Raw genomic sequence first — 23989 nt, 5'->3', positions numbered from 1 at the left:
GCTATCTTCAATATTGCAAAAGTTATGGCCAATGTTAAAGTTTTCGGACGGACGCACAGACTGACAGTTCAACTGCTATATGCCACCCTACCGCGGGGCATAAAAACACATAGCTGTGTTCATTTGATCGCACACCAGTCTGATTTATTCAGTTGCATATATGATAAAGTCTTCAAAAAGTCATCAGATGGTTGCATTCTTTCCCACTCAGAAGCAAAGTGAAAATGGGAATGTGCAAACAGCATCAAACCAGAACAGCCTGCGAGTAACTCTCAGTCTGTTCAGGCCTAATGCTGTTTGCTGGTCATCCGTATCTAAGGGTTGGAAATGAAGGCTTTACAACTAGTATATTGTAAGAAAGGTCTTAAATAAAATTTAACTTTCTAAGAGACTACAAATGCGTGACAATACGTATCTAAGTGGTAAATGGTTAAAAAGATCAGACAGACTCAAAATATATCATTCTTATCCATGGGAGCCTAGTTTTTAGGAAGTCTGACAGGTTCTGTGAACAAATTATATACAAAAAAGGGAAAAGGGAAGATAAGCTCTTTATTCGACATGTTTTATTCTGTCCAAAAATGTTACTCAACAACTAAATGATAAACAAAATAGAATAGGGATATTAAATGCAAAGACAATTAAAAGGTCATTTAATGAAATGAAAAAATCTAAACCATGCATCACAGTCTTAACCAAAATTTGTTGAAAAAAAAAACCCTTAAAACAACAAAAACAAGTTTGAAAATGATTAACTGGAAATATAAGGACTAGTAAATTTGGGACATAAAATAAGTTATCATTATGTGACTTAAAATTCTGATAATTAATTAATTTAATGTAAAATTATAACAATACATTTTTTAGAAACACACATGGTCCGATCTGCTTTAATCATTTTCAATTTAACAATTGCCACAAATATTTCACAGAAAACTGTTAGCACTAATTTCAATTTAATTCCAAACTAGGATAAACATGTTGCTCATATTCATTGTGCATGAATTAATGTTAAGATAAGATAAAAACAATTCAGGTGTAACTTTATTGATTCTGCATTCCATTAACACATGCCATGATTTTCTACAAAACAAAATGTGATAATTTTATTTTAATGTTATTTTATTAATTATTCACCTTTATTTTTGTTTACATAATTACCATTAGTCCTACAACTGTATCCCTAATCAAAAGCATTAATGTTTCATCTTAACATTAGAATTTTGGGAAAAATATTTAATGTTTGTACCAGAAACATGATATTTTCACTATACATTTAAGATGTAATGTAATGTAACACATATACTAAAACGACAACAAAAATAAACCAAAACAAACATGTTTGGTAACGAGTATGATTTATATATATAATTCATATATATATATTGGGATAAAAAAAAATGTAAAAAATAACATGACTAAGACCAAACAAATGCTACGTTAATATAATCAGAAATAACTGAAATCAGCTGCGAATGTCACTCAGCACTTCTCCAATGGTGTCAAGCAGTTCTTCCCGCGTCATCTGAAAGTCACTCTCAATCCACCGCCGCCGCAGCTCCCCAAGAGCCTTAGAAAACACGGGTCCCTTCTTTACGTTCATCTCCAGCAAGTCCTTCCCCGAGATGGGAAACCGTGGCATGTTCCACGTCTCGATGGCTTTACGCGTCTCGCCCATACCCTTGTACTTTAGAAGCTCTACTACCCGCTCATGCGGCTTGTTTTCCTTCCCCGCAAGGCTTGCTATCAAGTGCTGGTAATACTGCATCACGTTCTCCCCCGGGGACTGGTCGCGGTACATCACCACAAACAGGCAGGTCTTCAGCTCGTCTGTGGACACCTTGAGGCGTTTGTTCATCTCGTATATCTGGCAAAAAATGCACTCTGATGACATATGGCTGTATAAACTATATTATTTATTGGAGGACAAGTTTATCTTTAATCAATAAACTGAGTAAATAAATATATTCTTTTAAAGTAAATCTTTTTTAACTACAAAGTACTAGTAACTAATTTATATACTTTCTTTTTGCACACAATTTATGTCATTTGAAAAGCATTGTTTTCATTTTAAGTCAATATGATTTTTTCTTCTTTCCACTATGACTGTATCATGCCTTCTACAAATTGTCTCCATAACTGCAACATTTAAGGCATGTTTCATACAAATCTTTCAAATGGTATAGAATATATAGACTGGAAAGAAAAACAGAGACTCAAACTTTTGATGTTCAATATAGCCCTGACCATGAGCAAGCATGAATGACTCAGGCTTTCGCCACATTGTCAAAATTACATGAACATTTTGGAAAAGTTTCCTAAAAATTCCTGAACGGGTATAGGAGATATGGAGCAGAAACTGTAGCTTTACAGACAGATGCAGTGACAAATTAACGAACAGACAAAGGACTTTCTGAATATACCCAATTTGCTTTGCGGCCTGGCACCAAACATTATTTTAGAACAAGAGATGTGTTTGTCAGAAACACAATGCCCCCTATTGCGCCGCTTTGAAATAAAATTTCAATATATCATTTGGCAGCTTCATGAGATACACATGCATGCCAAATATCAAGTTGCTATCTTCAATATTCAAAAAATTATGACAAAAATTTAACAAAGGTTAAAGTTTTGGTTAAAGTTTTGGGACACACACATACAATGAATGAATGACAGACTGACAGGCCAAAAACAATATACCCAACAACATATAGTTATTTTTGTACACATTTATTGTTGACTTTACATAAGATGTATGAAGGCCAATATATGCTTTCTTCTGGCTCTATAAGGCAAAGCAAAAGAAATGCCATTGAATGGTCTATGTTGAGAAAATACTGACTTGGTAACAGAGATCTAAATATCAAGTTTACACAAGATTATGCCAAATACTGTCTCACAATGCTCAACATTTCTATCTAGTTATTTTTAAATAAACAATGCACTGCATAACAGGTGCCATGCTCGGCTGCGGGTGCAGTTTTGAATAAATGAAAGCTTGACATTTTTTTTTTTTTTTTTTAGAAGTCACAGTGACCTTAACCTTTGTCCTAGTGACCCCAAATTGGGTATGGCATGTAGAACTCATGAAGGTGCAGCTACATATGAAGTTTCAAAGTGTAGGTTGAAGCACTTTGATTTAAGAGCCAATGTTCAAAACCTTGACTAAATGTTAAGGTTTTAGAACGACGCGGACAGCGGACACGACACAACGAGCTGGCTATGACAATACCTCGGGTTTTCTCCGAAAACAGCCAAGCTAATAATAATAAGTAATTCATTTTAAATAATGAAAATAGCTCAATCTAGATTATGTGACTTAAAATGTAATAAATAAACCTTTGTTCTTAAAGTGTGATTCCTATCCTAGGGATGGATCAGGTTCTTGTGAAATCACGCTATTTCAATTTGCTCAACAATTTTACCAAGTTGCTTGAAAATCATTCCATGCAGGACAAAGTTATACTCCAGACATGATCTCTTGCTTAAAACCATATATTTAACGTTTTACTAAAAAGTGTTACATTGACCTTACAATCTGGTTCTTATTCCCAACACCCCCTCTCATCATGCTGAATATTTCTTCTTGTAATTTATAAATTTCACACTTTTCAATGCTGGTAAAAGTTTTTGAGCTGACAGGAATATTACAAACCCATGCACACACACACGCACGCTCACACTTACTGAGGTACTCAACAACAGGGATTATCCTAATAATGCCCCCAACCCCATCATTGACGATGGCATGATGGGCGTTCACACCACACCACAACACATGCATACCTGATCCACATCAGAGAAGAGTGCTGCCATTCTGGTCATGGGGGTGGGTACAGATCCCTCAGTCCTCTCACACACCACACCACAACACATGCATACCTGGTCCACATCAGAGAAGAGTGCAGCCATTCTGGTCATGGGGGTGGGTACAGATCCCTTAGTCCTCTCACACAACACACCACAACACATGCATACCTGGTCTACATCAGAGAAGAGTGCAGCCATTCTGGTCATGGGGGAGGGTACAGATCCCTCAGTCCTCTCACACAACACAACACATGAACACCTGGTCGAGATCAGAGAAGAGTGCAGCCATTCTGGTCATGGGGGTGGGTACAGATCCCTCAGTCCTCTCACACGACACAACACATGAACACCTGGTCGAGATCAGAGAAGAGTGCAGCCATTCTGGTCATGGGGGTGGGTACAGATCCCTCAATCCTCTCACACATCACAACACATGAACACCTGGTCGACATCAGAGAAGAGTGCAGCCATTCTGGTCATGGGGGTGGGTACAGATCCCTCAATCCTCTCACACACCACAACACATGCATACCTGGTCGACATCAGAGAAGAGTGCAGCCATTCTGGTCATGGGGGTGGGTACAGATCCCTCAGTCCTCTCACACAACACAACACAACACATGCATACCTGGTCCACATCAGAGAAGAGTGCAGCCATTCTGGTCATGGGGGTCGGTACAGATCCCTCAGTCCTCTCACACACTGACTCAAACTCCTCCAGGGAAAGGCTGTCAGGGAACCCTGAAGGTAAATAAAGCTTCAACATTTATTATAAAAATGAGTTATGTTCTGAGAAAACTGGGCATAATCCATGTGCGTAAAGTGTTGTCCCAGATTAGCCTGTGCAGTCTGCACAGGCTAATCAAGGACAACACTTTCTTAAACAAGATTTTCGGTAAAAAGGGACTTCCTTCAAATGAAAAATACCATTTAAGCTGAAAGTGTGGTCCCTGATTAGCCTGTGCAGACTGCACAGGCTAATCTGGGACGACACTTTACGCACATACATTTTGCCCAGTTTTCACAGAACAAGGCTCAAATATAAAAATATGGCTCCACTGTACCGGTATATTTTGGGCACGTTGCCCAGGCCCATGTTTGACAGCTTAAGCTCAATATTTATCTAAATGTCCAAGATTTAACTAAGAGAAATTTAAACTCTAATGTAAAATGTTCTTACAAGTTATCCTTTTTTAAGTTGACATTAGGTTTGAGCAATTCCTTTCTTGCCATAAATTAAGGACTACATGGTATTTTTGTCATAAATTATTTGCCACATGAAATAATAAGGTCTCTCCTACTAGTGCAACTCAAGTTCCATTGCGTTTATATTTGAGATTTGAACTTGAGGGGCCAAAAAAGAGACTAGAAAAGTCTCATTTTTTATATTTAAATTACAAAGATAAATTTTCCTTGATACTATTTCAGCTTAGCTACGTACAACACAAGAATATTTCCCTATCATACAAATTGTGTTACAATGCCCTAACCTATATACAACACAAGAATATTTCCCTATCATACAAATTGTGTTACAATGCCATTACCTATGTCCAACACAAAATTATTTCCCTCCCATACAAATTGTGCTTAAATGCCCTAATCTATGTACAACACAGGATTATTTCCCTACCATACAAATTGTGTTACAATGCCCTTATTTATGTCTAACACAAGATTAAATCCCTCCCATACAAATTGTGCTACCAGGTTATTACCAATGTACTTATAGACTCCAGTCTGGACAATGGCCTTCACAATGCTAGCAGCATGGTTGCCAGTGAGAATCTTCTGCAGCTCCAGCCAGATTCGCTCCCCAGAAATACCTGCACACAGGGACAGTATGGTCAATGAAATACCTGCACACATGGACAGTATGGTCAATGACGTCTGCACACAGGGACAGTATGGTAAATGACGTCTGCACACAGGGACAGTATGGTTAATGAAATACCTGCACACAGGGACAGTACGGTCAATGAAATACCTGCACACAGGGACAGTATGGTCAATGACGTCTGCACACAGGGACAGTATGGTCAATGACGTCTGCACACAGGGACAGTATGGTAAATGACATCTGCACACAGGGACAGTATGGTCAATGAAATACCTGCACACAGGGACAGTATGGTCAATGAAATACCTGCACACAGGGACAGTATGGTCAATGACATCTGCACACAGGGACAGTATGGTCAATGACGTCTGCACACAGGGACAGTATGGTCAATGACGTCTGCACACAGGGACAGTATGGTCAATGACGTCTGCACACAGGGACAGTATGGCCAATGACGTCTGCACACAGGGACAGTATGGTCAATGACGTCTGCACACAGGGACAGTATGGTCAATGACGTCTGCACACAGGGACAGTATGGTCAATGAAATACTACACACAGGGACAGTATGGTCAATGACGTCTGCACACAGGGACAGTATGGTCAATGACGTCTGCACACAGGGACAGTATGGTCAATGACGTCTGCACACAGGGACAGTATGGTCAATGACGTCTGCACACAGGGACAGTATGGTCAATGACGGCTGCACACAGGGACAGTATGGTCAATGACGTCTGCACACAGGGACAGTATGGTCAATGACGTAAACAAATCTTTAGACTATAAATCATTCAGCCTCACTCTGAGAAAAGGAGGTATAATGCATGTGCATAAGGTGTCCCCTCAGATTAGCCTACGCAGTCAGCACAAGCCTATTAGGGACGACACTTCCGCCTAGACAAAGTGTTTGCTAAGAACAAAACATTCCATAAAAGCAAAGTGTCATCCCTGATCAGCCTGTGCAGACTGCACAGTCTTACCTGGGTCGACACTGCGCACATGCATTTAGCCCTCTTTTCCCATGGTGCAGTTCATAGGCAATTGGCCAATAAACAATAGACTGACAGTGATTCAATTATCACAAATCTGCAATCTCTGCACAGGTTAATATTAAATTAGACTGTCTCAAATCTCGCTTTCTTATTGGCAGCAGACTTGCAACATTTGCTTGGCATCAAGTAATAGTATAAGAATTCTGGATTACTTGGTCAAACTTCTAACTTCTATGACAAAATTGTTTTTCGGATGTAAAGGCATTAAACCAATAGGATTTTTAATATAGTTGTGTGATACACACACATAACAAGTAATTGCTGTCACTATTATGTAACAAATGCTCTTTAAGTGATACTATGCCACCATAATTGTTGAAACTTCAATGTCAATGTCAACTTCATTAATTTTACCTAATTTCATTTAACAATACTTATTTTCTAGCAATTTTATTAAAACTCAATTGACATCACTTCTTTTGACAGCAGGAAGGTGAAGCAAGTTAATAACGTCGAAACATGTTGCCTATAAGCCGCATATGTCAGGAAACTTAAACACCATTTAAAACATTGCTAGAAACCAAGTCTGTTTGATGTGTTGTATAACTTTGGTCCAGGAAACAAACGTAAATCAATTCAAAAATGAGAAATTTGGACACATTTCCATAAAGGGAGAATATTCTACTTAAGTAAAATCATGAGTTATTTCACAACTTTGCATGCAAGAAATAGAATACATTGTCCACACATGCAGAGCTCGTGATAAAATGTATTTGTATCCTCTTAATTAGTTTCACCCTCCCCCCCCCAAAAAAAAACAACAAGAGGGCCAAGATGACCCTAGTTCGCTCACCTGAGAGGAGTCAGTTCATTCAATTTTTACCTAATGTCAAACATGATCTAGATATTGACCAGACAAACATCCTGGTCAAGTTTTATCATTATTGAACCAAAACTCTGGGGTAGGGAGTGTTTTTGTTTTTGTAAGATTTGAAAAGGTGACCTATATTTTGAGTTGACCCCCCTTACCAAACATCAAACTTTGCTTACAAGGATTTTGTATAATATAATGAAAATTTGGACAATCTAAGGGCAATAATTATGGCATTAATTATGTGATTTTGCTTATCATCAAACTTGACTGAGATCTTTCAGCAACTTTGATAAAGAATGCTTGAGAAATGTGAATGCTAGAGTGTTTACAAACCAAATGTGGACGGACGGACAGCGGACAAAGACCAATACTAAAACCTCACCTGAGCAATCAAAGATCTGAGAATTTCCCAACTTGTCCAAGAAACCAATAAAACCAATATATTGACTAAGTTTCATGATGATTAGGCAAAAAATGTGACTTCTATAGTGTTTGATCACAAGGTTTCTCTCTATATAGTCACATAAGGAAAACTGCCCCACCCCCCTGGCAGCCATGTTTTTTGACCCATCGGGACCATTTGCAAACTCATCTGAGATATATATATAAAACAAATCTATTCACCAAGTTTCATGATGATTGGGCAAATAATGTGACTTCTAGAGTGTTCACAAGCTTTTTTTTACTATATAAATATAAGAAAACTGCCCCCCCCCCACGGCAGCCATGTTATTCAACTGACCGGAACCATTTTCCAACTCAACTCTTGTATCAAGGAAACAAATATTCTGACCAAATTTCATGAAAATTTGGCAAAAAATGTGACTTCTAGAGTGTTCACATGTTTTCACTATATACACATGTACATATAGAGAAAAATGCCCCGCCCACTGGCGGCCATGTTTTTTCACCGGTCTGGACCATTTTCGAACTCGTTCGACATCAATAAAACCAATGTTTTGATTAATTTTCAAGATGATAGGGCAAAAATTGTGACTTCTAGAGTGTTTACAAGGTTTTTCTATAGCCAAATAAGGAAAACTGCCCCGCCCACTGGCGGCCATGTTTTTCAACGGACCGGAACCACTTTTTAACTCAACCAACATATCATTAAGACAAACATTTTGACAAAGTAACATGAAGATTGGGCATGAAATGTGACTTCTACAGTAATTACAAGTTTTTTCTTTTTTTTGACCTAGTGACCTAGTTTTTGACCTGGCACAACATTTCGAACTCGACCGAGATTTCATTGGGATGAAGCTTCTGACCAAGTTTCATGAAGATCGGAAAATAAATGTGGCCTCTAGAGTGTTTACGAACAAATGTTAATGGACGGACGGACGGATGTACGACGGACAAAGACCGGTCACAAAAGCTCACCTGTGCAATCAGGTGAGCTCAAAAGAAACAAGAGCACCGCCTTGCGGGTGCAGACCGCTCATCTATTTTCTTTTTAAAGGTGAAGGGACTCTCAATTTCAATCACAAAGGAGGGAGGGGTGTATAGTGTGGGGCTGTGGACATTTATTACATTATCTTCCAAAAATGCGGAAAAAAAAATGCAAAAAATGCAAAAAAAAAAAAAAAAATTCGGGGGTGGGGGGGGGGGTGGGTGGAGGGGATTCTTGGGTGTGATGGTTGGACGGTATTTCAAAAATAAAACAAGGGACAAAATTGTCACAAAACCAAGTTTTTATTTGTGAAAAAAAAATCTGATAAAGGGAGAAAACTCAAACTGAACTTTTGAAATGACCAAAAAAAATTAACCCCCTTTGTAAGTTTTTTTTTTTTTAATCTATTTTTAGTCGTGGCGACCTTGACATTGGAGATATTGACGTGATTCTTTCGTGGGACACACCGTCCCATGATGGTGAACAAATGTGCCAAATGATTTTAAAATCTCACAATGAATGACATAGTTATGGCCAGGACAAGCTCATTTATGGCCATTTTTGACCTTTGAACTCAAAGTGTGACCTTGACCTTGGAGATATCTACGTAATTATTTCGCGCGACACACCGTCCAATGATGGTGAACAAATGTGCCAAATGATTTTAAAATCTGACGATGAACGACATAGTTATGGCTCGGACAAGCTCATTTATGGCCATTTTTGACCTTTGAACTCAAAGTGTGACCTTGACCTTGGAGATATCGACGTAATTATTTCGCGCGACACACCGTCCAATGATGGTGAACAAATGTGCCAAATGATTTTAAAATCTGACAATGAACGACATAGTTATGGCCCGGACAAGCTTATTCTGCCAGCCCGCCAGCCAGCCCGCCAGCCAGCCAGCCCGCCCGCATTCGCCAATCTAATAACCAGTTTTTTCCTTCGGAAAACCTGGTTAAAAACCTGGTTAATAATAAAAATAAATATTTGTGTTTTTTAACCCTTTAAAAAAAAAAATTGAGGGGGGTGGGGTGGGGGGGGGGGGTAAAGTGTGAGGGTGTGGTGGTCATTTGTGAGATGATCTTTAAAAAAAAAAAAAAAAAATTAGGGGGAGGATTCGGGGGGAGGGCACGGGGGATGGTTTGGGTGGAGTCTATTGTGGTATGTCAGGTAAGAGTAGTTTTGCCAAAGTATCAATCAAATCTAATCATAGATAAAGAAGTAATGGCAATTTTAGCAAAATTTCATAATTTGACCTTGAGAGTCAAGGTCATTCAAAGGTCAAGGTAAAATTCAACTTGCCAGGTACAGTAACCTCATGATAGCATGAAAGTATTTGAAGTTTGAAAGCAATAGCCTTGATACTTTAGAAGTAAAGTGGATCGAAACACAAAATTTAACCATATATTCAAAGTTACTAAGTCAAAAAAGGGCCATAATTCCGTAAAAATTACAACCAGAGTTATGCAACTTGTCCTTTTGCTGTACCCTTATGATAGTTTGCGAGTGTTCCAAGTATGAAAGCAATATCTATGATACTTTAGGGGTAAAGTGGACCAAAACACAAAACTTAACAAAATTTTCAATTTTCTAAGTATAAAGGGCCCATAATTCCATCCAAATGCCAGTCAGAGTTACATAACTTTGCCTGCACAGTCCCCTTATGATAGTTAAAAAGTGTTGCAAGTATGAAAGCAATAGCTTTGATTCTGTAGGAATAAAGTGGACCTAAACACAAAACTTAACCACATTTTCAATTTTCTAAGTATAAAAAGGGCACATAATTCTTTCAAAATGCCAGTCAGAGTTAAATAACTTTGCCTGCACAGTCCCCTTATGATAGTTAGTAAGTGTTGCAAGTATGAAAGCAATAGCTTGAATAAAATGGACCTAAACACAAAACTTAACCAAAATTTTCAATTTTCTAAGTATAACAAGAGTGCCAAACTGTCACAAGATACGCCCGTTCGGAGGTTTTGGACACCATGCTTAATGCTTGAAATGCACTAAGTGACCTCGAGACCTAGTTATTGACCCGGCATGACCCATATTTGAACTTGACCTAGATATCATTTAGATGTAACATCTGACTAAATTTGGTGAAGATCAAATGAAAACTACTTCAATTAGAGAGCGGGCACCATGCTAAATGCTTGAAATTCATTATGTGTCCGATCGTGACCTCGTTTTTGACCCGGCATGACCCATATTCGAATTTGATCTACATATCATCTAGACTCAACTTCTGACCAAATTAGGTGATGATCAGATGCAAACTACTTCAATTAGAGAGCGGACACCATGCTAAATGCTTGAAATGCACTAAGTAACCTTGTGACCTAGTTTTTGACCCGGCATGACCCATATTCGAACTTGACCTAGATATCAACTAGATGCAACTACTGACCAAGTTTGGTGAAGATCGGATGAATACAATTTGAATTAGAGTCCGGACAAAGTGGCGCCGTTGAAAATGCACTAATTGACCCTATGACCTAGTTTTTGACCCGGCATGACCCATATTCGAACTTGGCCTATATATCAACTAGATGCAACTGCTGACCAAGTTTGGTGAAGATCGGATGAATACAATTTGAAATAGAGTCCGGACAAAGTGGCCCCTTTGAAAATGCATTTATTGACCCTATGACCTAGTTTTTGACCCGGCATGACCCATATTCGAACTTGGCCTAGATATCAACTAGATGCAACTGCTGACCAAGTTTGGTGAAGATCGGATGAATACAATTTGAATTAGAGTCCGGACAAAGTGGCGCCGTTGAAAATGCACTAATTGACCCTATGACCTAGTTTTTGACCCGGCATGACCCATATTCGAACTTGGCCTATATATCAACTAGATGCAACTGCTGACCAAGTTTGGTGAAGATCGGATGAATACAATTTGAAATAGAGTCCGGACAAAGTGGCCCCTTTGAAAATGCACTTATTGACCCTATGACCTAGTTTTTGACCCGGCATGACCCATATTCGAACTTGGCCTAGATATCAACTAGATGCAACTGCTGACCAAGTTTGGTGAAGATCGGATGAATACAATTTGAATTAGAGTCCGGACAAAGTGATGCCTTCCGCCCGCCGCCCGCTGCCCGCCGCCCGCCGCCAAGGGGTTTCACATAATACGTCCCGTATTTTATACGGGCGTATAAAAAGGGCACATAATTCTGTCAAAATGCAAACCAGAGTTATCTAACTTTGCCTGCCCAGTCCCCTCATGATAGTAAGTAAGTGTATCAAGTTTGAATGCAATAGCATTGATACTTTCTGAGAAAAGTGGACCTAAACGCAAAACTTAACCGGACGCCAACGCCGACGCCAAGGTAATGACAATAGCTCATAATTTTTAAAAAAAAATAGATGAGCTAAAAATATTTGTATTTCATGTTGTGAAGTATTAGAAACTTGATTTATTTCAATCTTTTATGGCTGATCTATTATCTCCATATTGTGTAGTACTATTTCAATTTCAAACTCATTTAAAACTTCACTGAGACTGAAGTACAGGCAATATTTGAGGACTTCATGAGTCTATACATGAAACATGTTGATGGGGCACAATAAAAGAAACATGGCAGGAAAATGGCAATTACAAGAGCTAACAATGCTCGCCTTTGCTAAAACTAGAGCTTTGTCACAGACGTGACGAATACCCCCACATGCCGCATTGACACAGAATATTTTGCATGGTGTTTTCACATAAAACAGCGGACACCATGCTAAATGTTTTAAACGCACTAAGTGGCCCCATGACCTAGTTTTTGATCCGGCATGACCCATGTTCGAACTTTACCTACACATCATCTAGATACAACTTCTCACCAAGTGTGGTGAAGATGGGATGAAAACTACTTGAATTAGAGAGCGGACACCATGCTGAATGTTTAAAACGCACTAAGTGACCCTGTGACACTTAAAGGGATCTTTTCACGCTTTGGTAAATTGACAAAATTGAAAAAAGTTGTTTCAGATTCGCAAATTTTCGTTTTAGTTATGATATTTGTGAGGAAACAGTAATACTGAACATTTACCATGGTCTAATAAAGCCATTATATGCATCTTTTGATGATTTTAAAACCTAAAAACTATAAAGCGTTGCAACGCAAAACGATTGAATAATTTGGAGAGTTCTGTTTTTGTCGTTAAATTTTGTGAAACTACGAAGATTGCTTATATAAGGTATAAAATATGTCAAGTATGTGTACTCGGCGGAATAGCTCAGTAGGCTAAAGCGTTTTTACTTCAGGACTCTGGCAGGACTCCAGGGGTCACTGGTTCGAAACCTGGTCCGGGCAATGTTCTTTTCCTTTTTTAAATTTTATTCTTGATTTTTTACTGGAGCTTTTACGATCCAATGTTTACATTTATCGATATAAAGCATTTAATGAATAAGTTAAAAACTGCCAAAATCTGTGAAAAGGCCCCTTTAATACAGTAGGGACAGACAGACCGACCGACAAGCTCACTCCTATATACCCCCCTTAACTTCGTTTGCAGGGGGTATGACAAATTAATTGTGCAAACTATTTGGTTTAAACAGAAATTTTCTATTTCTTGTTAAATATGGTTACTTTCAAATCAATCATATGCTATGACAAAGGCTTAAATAATTACTAACCAGAAAAATAAAGAAATAGACAAACATGAAGAGCTTAGCATTTTAAACAGAATCTTGCATACCCTTCAGTCCTTCTGCATTCTCTGATATTGCCTTAAGCGTAGCTTCCTCATGTTCTTCAGCTGTAGCCGCAACGCGACCATAAAACCTGCAAATTCAATCATACAGATTGCATGCTACTGCAACAGGGTGCAAATTAGAGCTGTCATACATCCTATTTCAGACACTTAAAGACTTGAAATTTCACAGTTTTATCTCGGAGGGATATTTGACCATTCAGAAAAGTAAATAAGAAACCAAGCAGGTGCATACCTGAAGTAGCGAAGTATACGGAGATAATCTTCCTGTATGCGGTCTGCAGGATCGCCAACAAAACGCACCTTTCTGTTGTTAACATCCTCTATGCCATTGAAGTAGTCGTAAACTGTGCCATCTACGTCTGAAGAAGAGACAGGGAACATGCAAATAACACAACACTTGGCTTTCAACAGTTTACTTATTTCTTTACTTAAAAATAAACAAGGGACAAAATTGTCACAAAACCAGGTTTTCAATTTGAAAAAAAAGTCTGATAAAGGGAGACAACTCAAACTGAACTGATTGTTTATAATTAACCCCCTTTAAATCAAAATAAATCTATTTTTAGTTGTGGCAATCATGCCCTTGGAGATATTGACGTATTTCTTTTGTGCGACACACCGTCCAATGATGGTGAACAAATGTTCCAAATGATTTTAAAATCTCACAATGAATGACATAGTTATGGCCTAGACAAGCTCATTTATGGCCATTTTTTACCTTTGAACTCACAAGTGTGACCTTGACCTTGGAGATATCAACGTAATTCTTTCGCGCGACACACCGTCTAATGATGGTGAACAAATGTGCCAAATGATTTTAAAATCTCACAATGAACGACAAAGTTATGGCCCGGACAAGCTTGTTCTGCCCGCCCGCCCACCGACATTCGCCAATCTAATAACCAGTTTTTCCTTCGGAAAACCTGGTTAATAAAGTAATTGTGCAATCCAAGCTAGTTCTGCATGTGCACTTTCTTTAAACACATATTTTAAACAATTCCTCCACCCAAACTTAACTAGTTAAGTAATTGTTTTTAGAACAATGGACTTTCCCTTGACCAAACTGTTCCAAAATGCAATTAAATTCAAGGTCTACATGTAATTTAGGAACTCACATGGTTTCAATGCAATTACTTAATCCAATTTAAAGCTATAATTTTTTAGTTGTAGTTACATAGACCTTGACTCAACTGACCCTATTGGTCAACAGACAATGAACGTTTTATCATTTTTACAATTTGTATTTGTCATAAAACGAACAAAACAAGAGCAACGCATAACGGTTGCCACGCTTGGCTGCGAAAGCTTGTCAGAATGATTTTTTTTTTAGAGGTCACATTGACCTTGACCTTTGACCTAGTGACCCAAAATGGGTGTGACATGATCCTCAAGCACAATAAAAGTCAGTGCTTTCCACAGGATTTTTGTCAGGCGCCCCGGGTCTGATAAGGGTGGTTCAGGAGGGGTGTCCCCTCCCTATGTTGATTTTTTTATTATTTAACGTGTCAATTCACATTCTGTGGTGCGTTGTAACTCAAAGAAAAACAGTGTCAAAAGACGTTTTTTGGTGAGCTATGACTCTTAAAGAAAATCCCCCACTCAATAAAATATATATATAATTTTTTATATATTGAATAATTGTTTTAAAACTGTCCCACACCGATAGTAAAATCCCGACTCGAACGATTCCCCAAATACATCCGTTTCAACCCGACTCTATTTACTGTATACTTATCACTTTTCAAGTTTCTATTTATTACCCGATAATCCCGTTTATTCCGTTTTTATACATCACTTTCTGGTAAATTCTGACGATAAAAGCTCTCAATTATTTCTTTAACACAAACCTTGCTATTTTTCTATAGTATCAAATAATTTTTTTGTGACTTTTTATATATTTGATGAAATATTGCCTCTGAACATGCGTCAATCCCCTGACGTGTTGTGTGCTCACTGGTGCTTGATAAAACGCAAATGACGTGATGTTGTTCATGCTGCATAATTTGTGCGCTCTTTTTATTTGAGAAAAAGATTTGACACAACATTAATTTGCACTGCTAATTTGAAGCAAGAATATTTTAACGTTGCGGTAACATTTACATTAGGAAATAGTTTCGGATTAAAAAAGCGTTTACGTTATCGACTTACGGGCATGGGTTTCAGTTTACAAATTTAATTATTCCCATTTGAGATTTCAACAAATATTAACAGTTGCGTTATGAATTCAACGATAATTTGTTTAAACACTTTACGAGTCGAATAAATGTTTTGACAGAATTATGCATGAAATTCATGTTGTCCACGAGGATTACGGCCGGTTGCCATCATCAGTCTTCTAAGTATCGATTATCGCACAAAACATTTATCAGTGTGCGTAATTAATTCAACGAACGTTTGATAATGCGCATTACGTGTCGAATAAATGTAAGAAAAACGAGTTGAATGAGTTCTATAAATGGACATGATGAAATATACATGTACTGGAATTAAATTGTTATCGCATAATTGTAACCGGGGTTATTTGCACAACTTAATCGCTATAACTAATTAATTGTTTACCACTTGCAATTAATTTCTCGTATTATGAGTCATAGGTAACACTTGTTTACAGTAAAAAGGTGTGATGATGATGCCCGAAACCGTCTTTCCGGTTTTATATCATGTAAATGGAACAACTTCTTGCTAATCAAGCTGCGATAAACTCTTACTTTGTGCCCAACGTCAATCAAAAATAATGGTTGATAGTTAATCCCGCCCTCATAAGCATTCGCGTAACCGATTGGACGATGAACATCACAGTTTGCGACTGGAAAGTTACCTGATACATCATTGTCAGCATTTAAATAACTGTGTAATGCGGCTAGAATAATCGATACGCGCTTCATGCTATTCTCTTATCAGTGGATTATCCATTACCCCATGTGGTGTTTATGGCGATTACTTGTGAAAGTAGGAACCGAGTGCTCTTTTAAAACAGAGAATATTGATACACTAATAGAAACCTTGATTTTTTTTTTACGATCTCCACTTTCTTTTACTGAAAATTACACTGATCAGAAATTTTCAAGCGCCCAGGGGACTCTGATTTCGAAAATCAAGCGCCCGGCGAGATGTTAAATAGCCTGTGGAAAGCCCTGAAAGTACCAAGCAACAGGATGCTGAGGAGAAAATAGGCAAGTTTTTATCAAATTGTCAAAAACTAATTGACAAATAGTTTTGAGGGGAAAAAATTATTTGTTTAAAAAAGCTTCAAGTGAAAACTAATTGACATGAAATCTTATCTATTGCCCTTCGGCCCCAAACACAATCCCAACCAACACACCAAGAAACATTGCGTTGATAGTGAGATCTCTTCTGTAAGCATCCAACTGCCAGTCCTTAGTGAATTCTACCTCTGCATGTCTGCCGTCCGTGCGAATGTCAATTCTAAGTGTGGTCACCTCATAGTTTTCCTAAAAATATCATGAGAACATTATATTGAACTGAGGAAAAATTCATTATATTTCATATTAACTTAATTTTAGAAAGATGGAATGGAGACAAAATGAACATGTATATATATGTATTGGTATTTGCTCTGACTTTTTCAAATGCATGTCAGTGATTCATTTTTGCCCTTCATTTTTGTGATTTAAGCACATATTTTTCCAGATAACGTATCATTCTTAAACATGTGCGTCCTTCAGACACACTGCTTAAAAATTCCAATTTGAACATTATCAATGTAAATTTCTATTTGTGGTGACAAGAGAACTTGTAAGTGACTGCAAGTCGACACAGGTTTATAAAGTACAGGTAGAATGGACCACCAGTTACATGACTACTATATTTAGAATGTAGTACACCTATTTTGATTGGTAGATTTATATCCGTTATCCAATCACTAATGGCATTATATTAAATGTTCAAAGCACTGTTACTTTGAAATCCGGGATAAAAAAAATGCCTCTGAGAAAAGTTCTTTAAGAACAAGATGTGTTTGTGAAACACAATGTCCCCCTATTTGATGTTTGACCTTGTAGGATGACCTTGACCCTTCACCACTCGAAATGTGCAGCTCCTTGAGATACACACGCATTTAAAATTTAAAATTGCTAGCTTCAATATTGCAGAAGTGACATTACATGCACAATTTTGACCCATATATTTGACCTTGAAGGATGACCTTGACCTTTCACCACTCAAAATGTGCAGCTCCATGAGATACACATGCATGCCAAATATCAAGTTGCTATCTACAATATCGCAAAAGTATTCATAAAATAAGCGATTTGGGCCACATATTTTTGACCTCTGACCGTGAAGAATGACCTTGACCTTTCACCACTCAAAATGTGCAGCTCCATGAGATACACATGCATGCCAAATATCAAGAAGCTATCTACAATATCGCAAAAGTATTCATAAAATGAGCGATTTGGGCCACATATATTTGATCTCTGATCTTGAAGGATGACCTTGACCTTGACCTTTCACCACTCAAAATGTGCAGCTCCATGAGATACACATGCATGCCAAATATCAAGAAGCTATCTTCAATATCGCAAAAGTATTCATAAAGTGAGCGATTTGGGCCACATATATTTGACCTCTGACCTTGAAGGATGACCTTGACCTTTCACCACTCAAAATGTGCAGCTCCATGAGATACACATGCATGCCAAATATCAAGTTGCTATCTTCAATATTGCAAAAGTATTCATAAAATAAGCGATTTTGGCCACATATATTTGATCTCTGATCTTGAAGGATGACCTTGACCTTTCACCACTCAAAATGTGCAGCTTCATGAGATACACATGCATGCCAAATATGAAGTTGCTATCTTCAATATAGCAAAAGTTATTGCAAAATGTTAAAGTTGGCGCAAACAGACAGACAGACCAACCAACCAACCAACAGACAGGGCAAAAACAATATGTCCCCCACTACTATAGTGGGGGACATAAAAACTAAATAAACATTTTTCATGCGTATTACAAGTACTTTGGCCAAAGAACCAACAGCTGTTTATCCAAACGCAGACTACAATGAAAATGATGATTCCAAAGCCAATAACGAAAAGAAAAAAAAAATCGCAAATTTTATACCAAGTGGCTCGGGCTCTACTCTTGGCTGGGTTATGTTCCAAGCTGAAGGCTTTATGTTATGTAGGTAATTTGTTGCAAATTTACAAAGACACAATCGGGGACCAATTGTTTTTAGTTTGAACCCATTGTTCCCAAATATGTGCGTCCCAAGGACTCATTGATTCAGATTTAATATAAATCACTGCATTTAGCCTAAACAAATCAGGAGTTCACCAACAATTGTTATTTACTTATATACATATAAAATATACAAATTTCATAACTGCTAATGACTATTGCTGAAAAGCATTTTAGTTGAACATATTTTTTTAATGTCTGGATGATATGTGAAAACCTTGTCATTGATTCTTGCAGTGATAGTTCCATGGCTTTCCCCTTTATTATTGATCATACGTATCCCCTCTAACTCGAACATCTCCTTCATCTGGGTTGGTGTTGCTGTGGTAGCTAGATCTACATCGTGGCAGACTTTCCCCATCAACAGATCTCGCACTGGTCCACCGGCAATACGGATCTCATGTTTATTTTTCTCAAATAAAGCAATCAATGTCTTAAGCTCCGAGGTAAATAGTTTGTGGAACTCTGGTGTATCAAGCTTCATTTTTACAAGATGACTTTGTTGAAGCCTAGAAGCTTGATTAGATGAGATATAAAACCTGTTACTGCCACCAAGAAAACTGAATGATGTTCTCCCACTAATCTGTGTTTTCCATGGCGGTATTGGATGAAAGAATAATGAAAATTTGACAAGTTGATGAACAGATTTTTTCTTCCACATTGAAGGCAGAAGCGACCTTATCTGAAATTACAAGTCATGTTACATTATTCACCAGTGCATTATTTGACCTATGAGCTTTGTAATATATCTTCAAGTGAAATACCTGAATGTCATTACTGTCTTTGCAATAGATGAAATTGCTAGGTATTCAAATCGCTGGGAGGACACTCGATCAAGTTGCAAACAAAATGGGGTCAGTGCTCCAGCTAGGCCTAAATCAAAGGGTGCCGCGCCCTGACCTCCCGAACCTCCGCCCTGCCCCCCCCCCCAAAAAAAAAGAAAACATTTTTTATTTTATTTTTACATATGATTATTCATAAATCTCTTATTACATTGTAATTACTTTAATCCTCATTGTAGACATTATATTTGAATGGTTTAATAATAATGGGAATAATACAATAATTTATAACATATAAATTAACATGCAATAGGAAGCATTCCAGAAACACCCGCGCTCGTACGTGCCCTTTTCACAAAATACTGTGCGTCGAAAGTGCCCTTTTGACTAAAAAGCCCCCCTGCCCTTTTCAAATCCTTGCTGGAGCACTGTGGGGTTATACCTGGATACCTGGATACCTGGACTGTTGGGCCGTAATTTAGCTATGCTGTAGTGGCCCCTCTGATAATGGTCTCTTCTTTAGAATCTCTTTCTGATAATTACTATTTTATTAAAAACTTCTCTAGAGTGCGCTTAGTAAAATTAATTGTTAATTTATCTTAAATTACCGACGGGTTAAACTTCTTAATGTTCCATTTTTCAGAATTTAGCAATGATTTAAATTGATTAACACTTGTGGCAGCTATTGTTGATTCTTCCAAACTGTTCCAGTAATGAATTGATCTTTGACTAAAGGTGTTGAGTCTTACATTACTTTTGGAATTCTTGCCTCTTAGTTTCAAGTGATGACCACGAAGATTATCCTCAGCCAGATCGAACAATTTTTCCCAGTTTAAATCATCTAGCTTATGTAAAGATTTGAAAATTTGGATCATATCCGCCCTGTCCCTTCTGTACTCAAGTGTGACAAGTCCCAACTTTCGAAGTCTCTGGTCGTATGGTAGGTGTGCCACCAATGGCACTAATTTAGTTGCTCTTCTTTGAACATCTTCAATTAACTTTATATGTTTTTTTTAGGTGAGGGGACCAAACACATGATCCATATTCCAAGGTTGGCCTGATTAAAGCCTTATAAAGAGGCAAAAACATTTCTTCATCAAGACACTCAAAGGATCTATGTACTAAGCCAAGAGTTCGCTGTGCTTTATTCGTAATGTTTGTAATGTGTTGGTTAAAACTTAGCCGCTCGTCAAAAGTCACACCTAAATCTTTCTCATTTGTAACTGCTTCAATGGCTGTATAATTTCCGTCCGGGTCTCTCATGGAATAGCGAAAGTCACTATTTGAACTTCCAAGGTGAAGAACTTTGCATTTTTTTGCATTAAATGTTAATTTCCATTTATCACTCCAGTCACTTAAGTTGTCTAGGTCAGATTGAAGATTATAACACTCCTCATTTGTTGTTACTGGTGAAAAAAGCTTTGTGTCATCAGCAAAAATCTTAACAATTCCTGATACTATGTCAGGTAAGTCATTGATAAAACACAGAAAAAGTATTGGTCCGATTACACTGCCCTGAGGGACTCCGCTAACTACATCTGTCCATGATGATAAAGTAGATCCTATACGAACACACTGCGTTCTTCTAGACAAGAAATCCCTAATCCAATTAAGGACTATTCCTCGAATACCCAACTTGTGTAATTTATGAATCAAATGCCCGTGTGAAACGCGATCAAAGGCTTTGGCAAAGTCCAGGTAAATGACGTCTATTGGCACACCTTTGTCTAAGGATTCTGTCCAATTATCAAGAATCTCTAATAACTGAATAGAGCATGACCTTCCTGATCTGAACCCGTATTGTGCGTCAGAAAATATCTTGTTGTCATTCATATGTTTAACGAGTTTATCCCGGACAAGACGTTCACATAATTTACACACCACAGAAGTTAGGCTAACTGGGCGGTAGTTTGCTGGCTCTTTCTTACTTCCATTTTTAAAAATGGGAGAAACAATGGCTTTCCTCCAATCCTCGGGAATAACTCCTTCACTCAAAGTCTGATTAAATAAAATTAATAGTGGTTTTACTAGTTCCTTCTTAGTTTCGTAGAGAACCCGAGGGTGAATATAGTCCGGACCAGGTGATTTCTCTGGGTTAAGTGAATTCAAGGCTTTTAACACATCCTCCTCAGACAACAAAATATTCTCTAGTAAATTCCGATTTTCATGTTGAACAATATCAATATGGTCATTTCCTGCATTGTCTGGTCCAACAAAGACACTGCTGAAGAAGCAATTTAATGTTTCTGCCTTATCAAAATCTGTCTTAGCTTCAGTATTATCCTCCCTTACCAACATGCCTATGGAATCCTTTGTTTTTCTCTTAGAATTAACATATCGCCAAAAGGATTTGCTGCTCTTATTTACTTCATTTGCAATTTTTTTCTCATAACTTCTTTTGGAACGTTTCACAATATTAGCACATTCTTGTCTACACTCAGCATATTTCAAGTAACTATCATGTGAACGTGAAAACATATATTTTTTCCAGGAGCTCCTTTTCTTGTTAATTGCTAATCTTGCAGTTCTATCCAACCACAATGGTGAATTCACTTGTTTTAAGTTTGACTTTTTCTCAGGAATAAACTTTGATGAGATTTCAAGCAAGGTTGTGCACAGACCGTGCCGAAAATAGTGTCTTTCCTCTTCACTTGAAAATTCCATTGGCGAAAAAGAAAGATTAATGTGTTCATTTTCAGTGTGACACGTCTATTATGATTACAGTTGATTGTGAAATGAATTTGCATAGCAGAAAAGAAAAGCGGGTCGCGAAAAAATATTGCATTATAAATTATTGCTTAAATGCAAACGCCTTTAAGTTTAATATTTAAAATTATATATAAAAAACTAGAAACACACATGCATTCGTTATTTACATATAAATGTATATTATGGAACTCACGCTAAATCCCTGTTTCAGATTTAATGAAATATTTTTATCATTAATTGTGGCCACACACGAATTGTTTAGTCGTTGTCGTATAAAGGTTACAAACCATGCAAAACGTGTTTACTATTATTGGAAAACTATTTGTACTGATCCGTCTCATATGTTTCTACTTCGACTTCTACTTCATACAGTCAATTGCTTACTATAACATGAAGGCGACTGTCTGGGGACAGCGAAATGTTAAAAGTCACGTGTTGAAAAATTTATATACAGTATGTACATTAAAGTGATGTTAAGTGACACACGAAATAACATGGTGACGAGTGATGTCAAAGATTTTACATTGACTAATGATAAAAGTATAAAAACAAGATCCTACTATTTATTTCGAGACAGTTACCAAGCCTGCAGTTAACTGACTGAGAATGATGATGCTCTTAAAAAGAGTTTTGATGATATGTAGTTCTAGAGAAGGGTACTAGAAAATTAAGATTTCTTGTTAGTGTAAGATGTTGGTGGTCTACATAGATAAGATGATTTTCAATTTTATAGAGTAGTGTCAATGATGTGTTTATTCTTCTTTGTTCTAAAGTTTGCCAGTTAAGTGTCTTTAACATCTGAGCAACGCTACGGGTGTAATGGTAGTCATTAAACACATAACGGGCTGCTGATCTTTGTGCTCTCTCTACTTGATAAGTTAAGTTTTTCTGCCATGGATGCCAAATTGAGGAACAATATTCCAGTTGCGGTCTAACATATGTTCTGTATGCGGTTTCTTTTATTTGTTTATTATTTGTTTTGACATATCTCTTGATAAATTTTAATGAATTAGTAGCTTTGGTTGTTATGCTATTTATATGTGTTTTCCAGTTGAAATCATTGCTTATGGCTAGGCCAATGTATTTTGCTTTGTCTGTTGTTTTTAGTTCTATATTGTGAAGTTTATAAGGGAACTTAATTATCTTTTTCTTTTTAGCTATTCTTATCACTTCACACTTATCAGGATTAAATTTCATAGACCAGTTTTCTTCCCATTTTTCTAATATATGTAGGTCATTTTGAAGAATGTTACAGTCATTTTCTTTATTTATGGTGAGGTAGACCATCGTATCATCTGCAAAAAGTCGCACCCTACTTTTTAATGAATCTGGAAGGTCGTTGATGTAGGTTAGAAATAAACAGGGCCCCAGTACAGACCCTTGGGGTACACCTGACATGACCGGGGCCGAGTTTGATTTATGACCCTCAACAACTACGGTGTGTGTTCTATTTTTTAAGAAAGAAGAAATCCAGGAAGTAGTATTGATGTTAACACCAAGTTTGAGAAGTTTGTATAGTAGGAGGTTATGGTCTACTTTATCGAAAGCTTTACTAAAATCAATTACAATTAGGTCAGTTTGTTTACCAGCTTCTAGGTTATCATAGATTTCTTGAGAGAAGGAGATTAGTTTTGTTTCACAGCTATGTTTAGA

The 23989-nt window shown here is 37.4% G+C and overlaps 1 protein-coding gene across 2 annotated transcripts; it reads right to left on the bottom strand.

The window, feature by feature from the left end:
- Positions 1-549: 549 nt before the first annotated feature.
- On the bottom strand, positions 550-22659 carry LOC127871806 (CCA tRNA nucleotidyltransferase 1, mitochondrial-like). 2 transcript variants are annotated; one of them, XM_052415010.1, is made up of 8 exons: positions 22530-22659; positions 19063-19527; positions 16961-17090; positions 13871-13997; positions 13621-13706; positions 5529-5636; positions 4439-4551; positions 550-1867 (listed from the first exon to the last, which is right to left on the bottom strand). In XM_052415010.1, exons 2-8 carry the CDS (start codon positions 19504-19506, stop codon positions 1466-1468), a joined length of 1410 nt encoding a protein of 469 aa, XP_052270970.1. In that variant the 5' UTR covers positions 19507-19527; positions 22530-22659; the 3' UTR covers positions 550-1465. The 2 variants fall into 2 exon arrangements, with proteins under 2 accessions (XP_052270970.1, XP_052270969.1); XM_052415009.1 differs by lacking the exon at positions 22530-22659 and adding an exon at positions 22249-22266.
- Between the last annotated feature and the right edge of the window lie 1330 nt (positions 22660-23989).

This window comes from Dreissena polymorpha, chromosome 3 (genome assembly GCF_020536995.1).
Source record: "Dreissena polymorpha isolate Duluth1 chromosome 3, UMN_Dpol_1.0, whole genome shotgun sequence".
Taxonomy (NCBI): domain Eukaryota; kingdom Metazoa; phylum Mollusca; class Bivalvia; order Myida; family Dreissenidae; genus Dreissena; species Dreissena polymorpha.
This window is presented reverse-complemented; position numbering and strand designations above follow the sequence as displayed.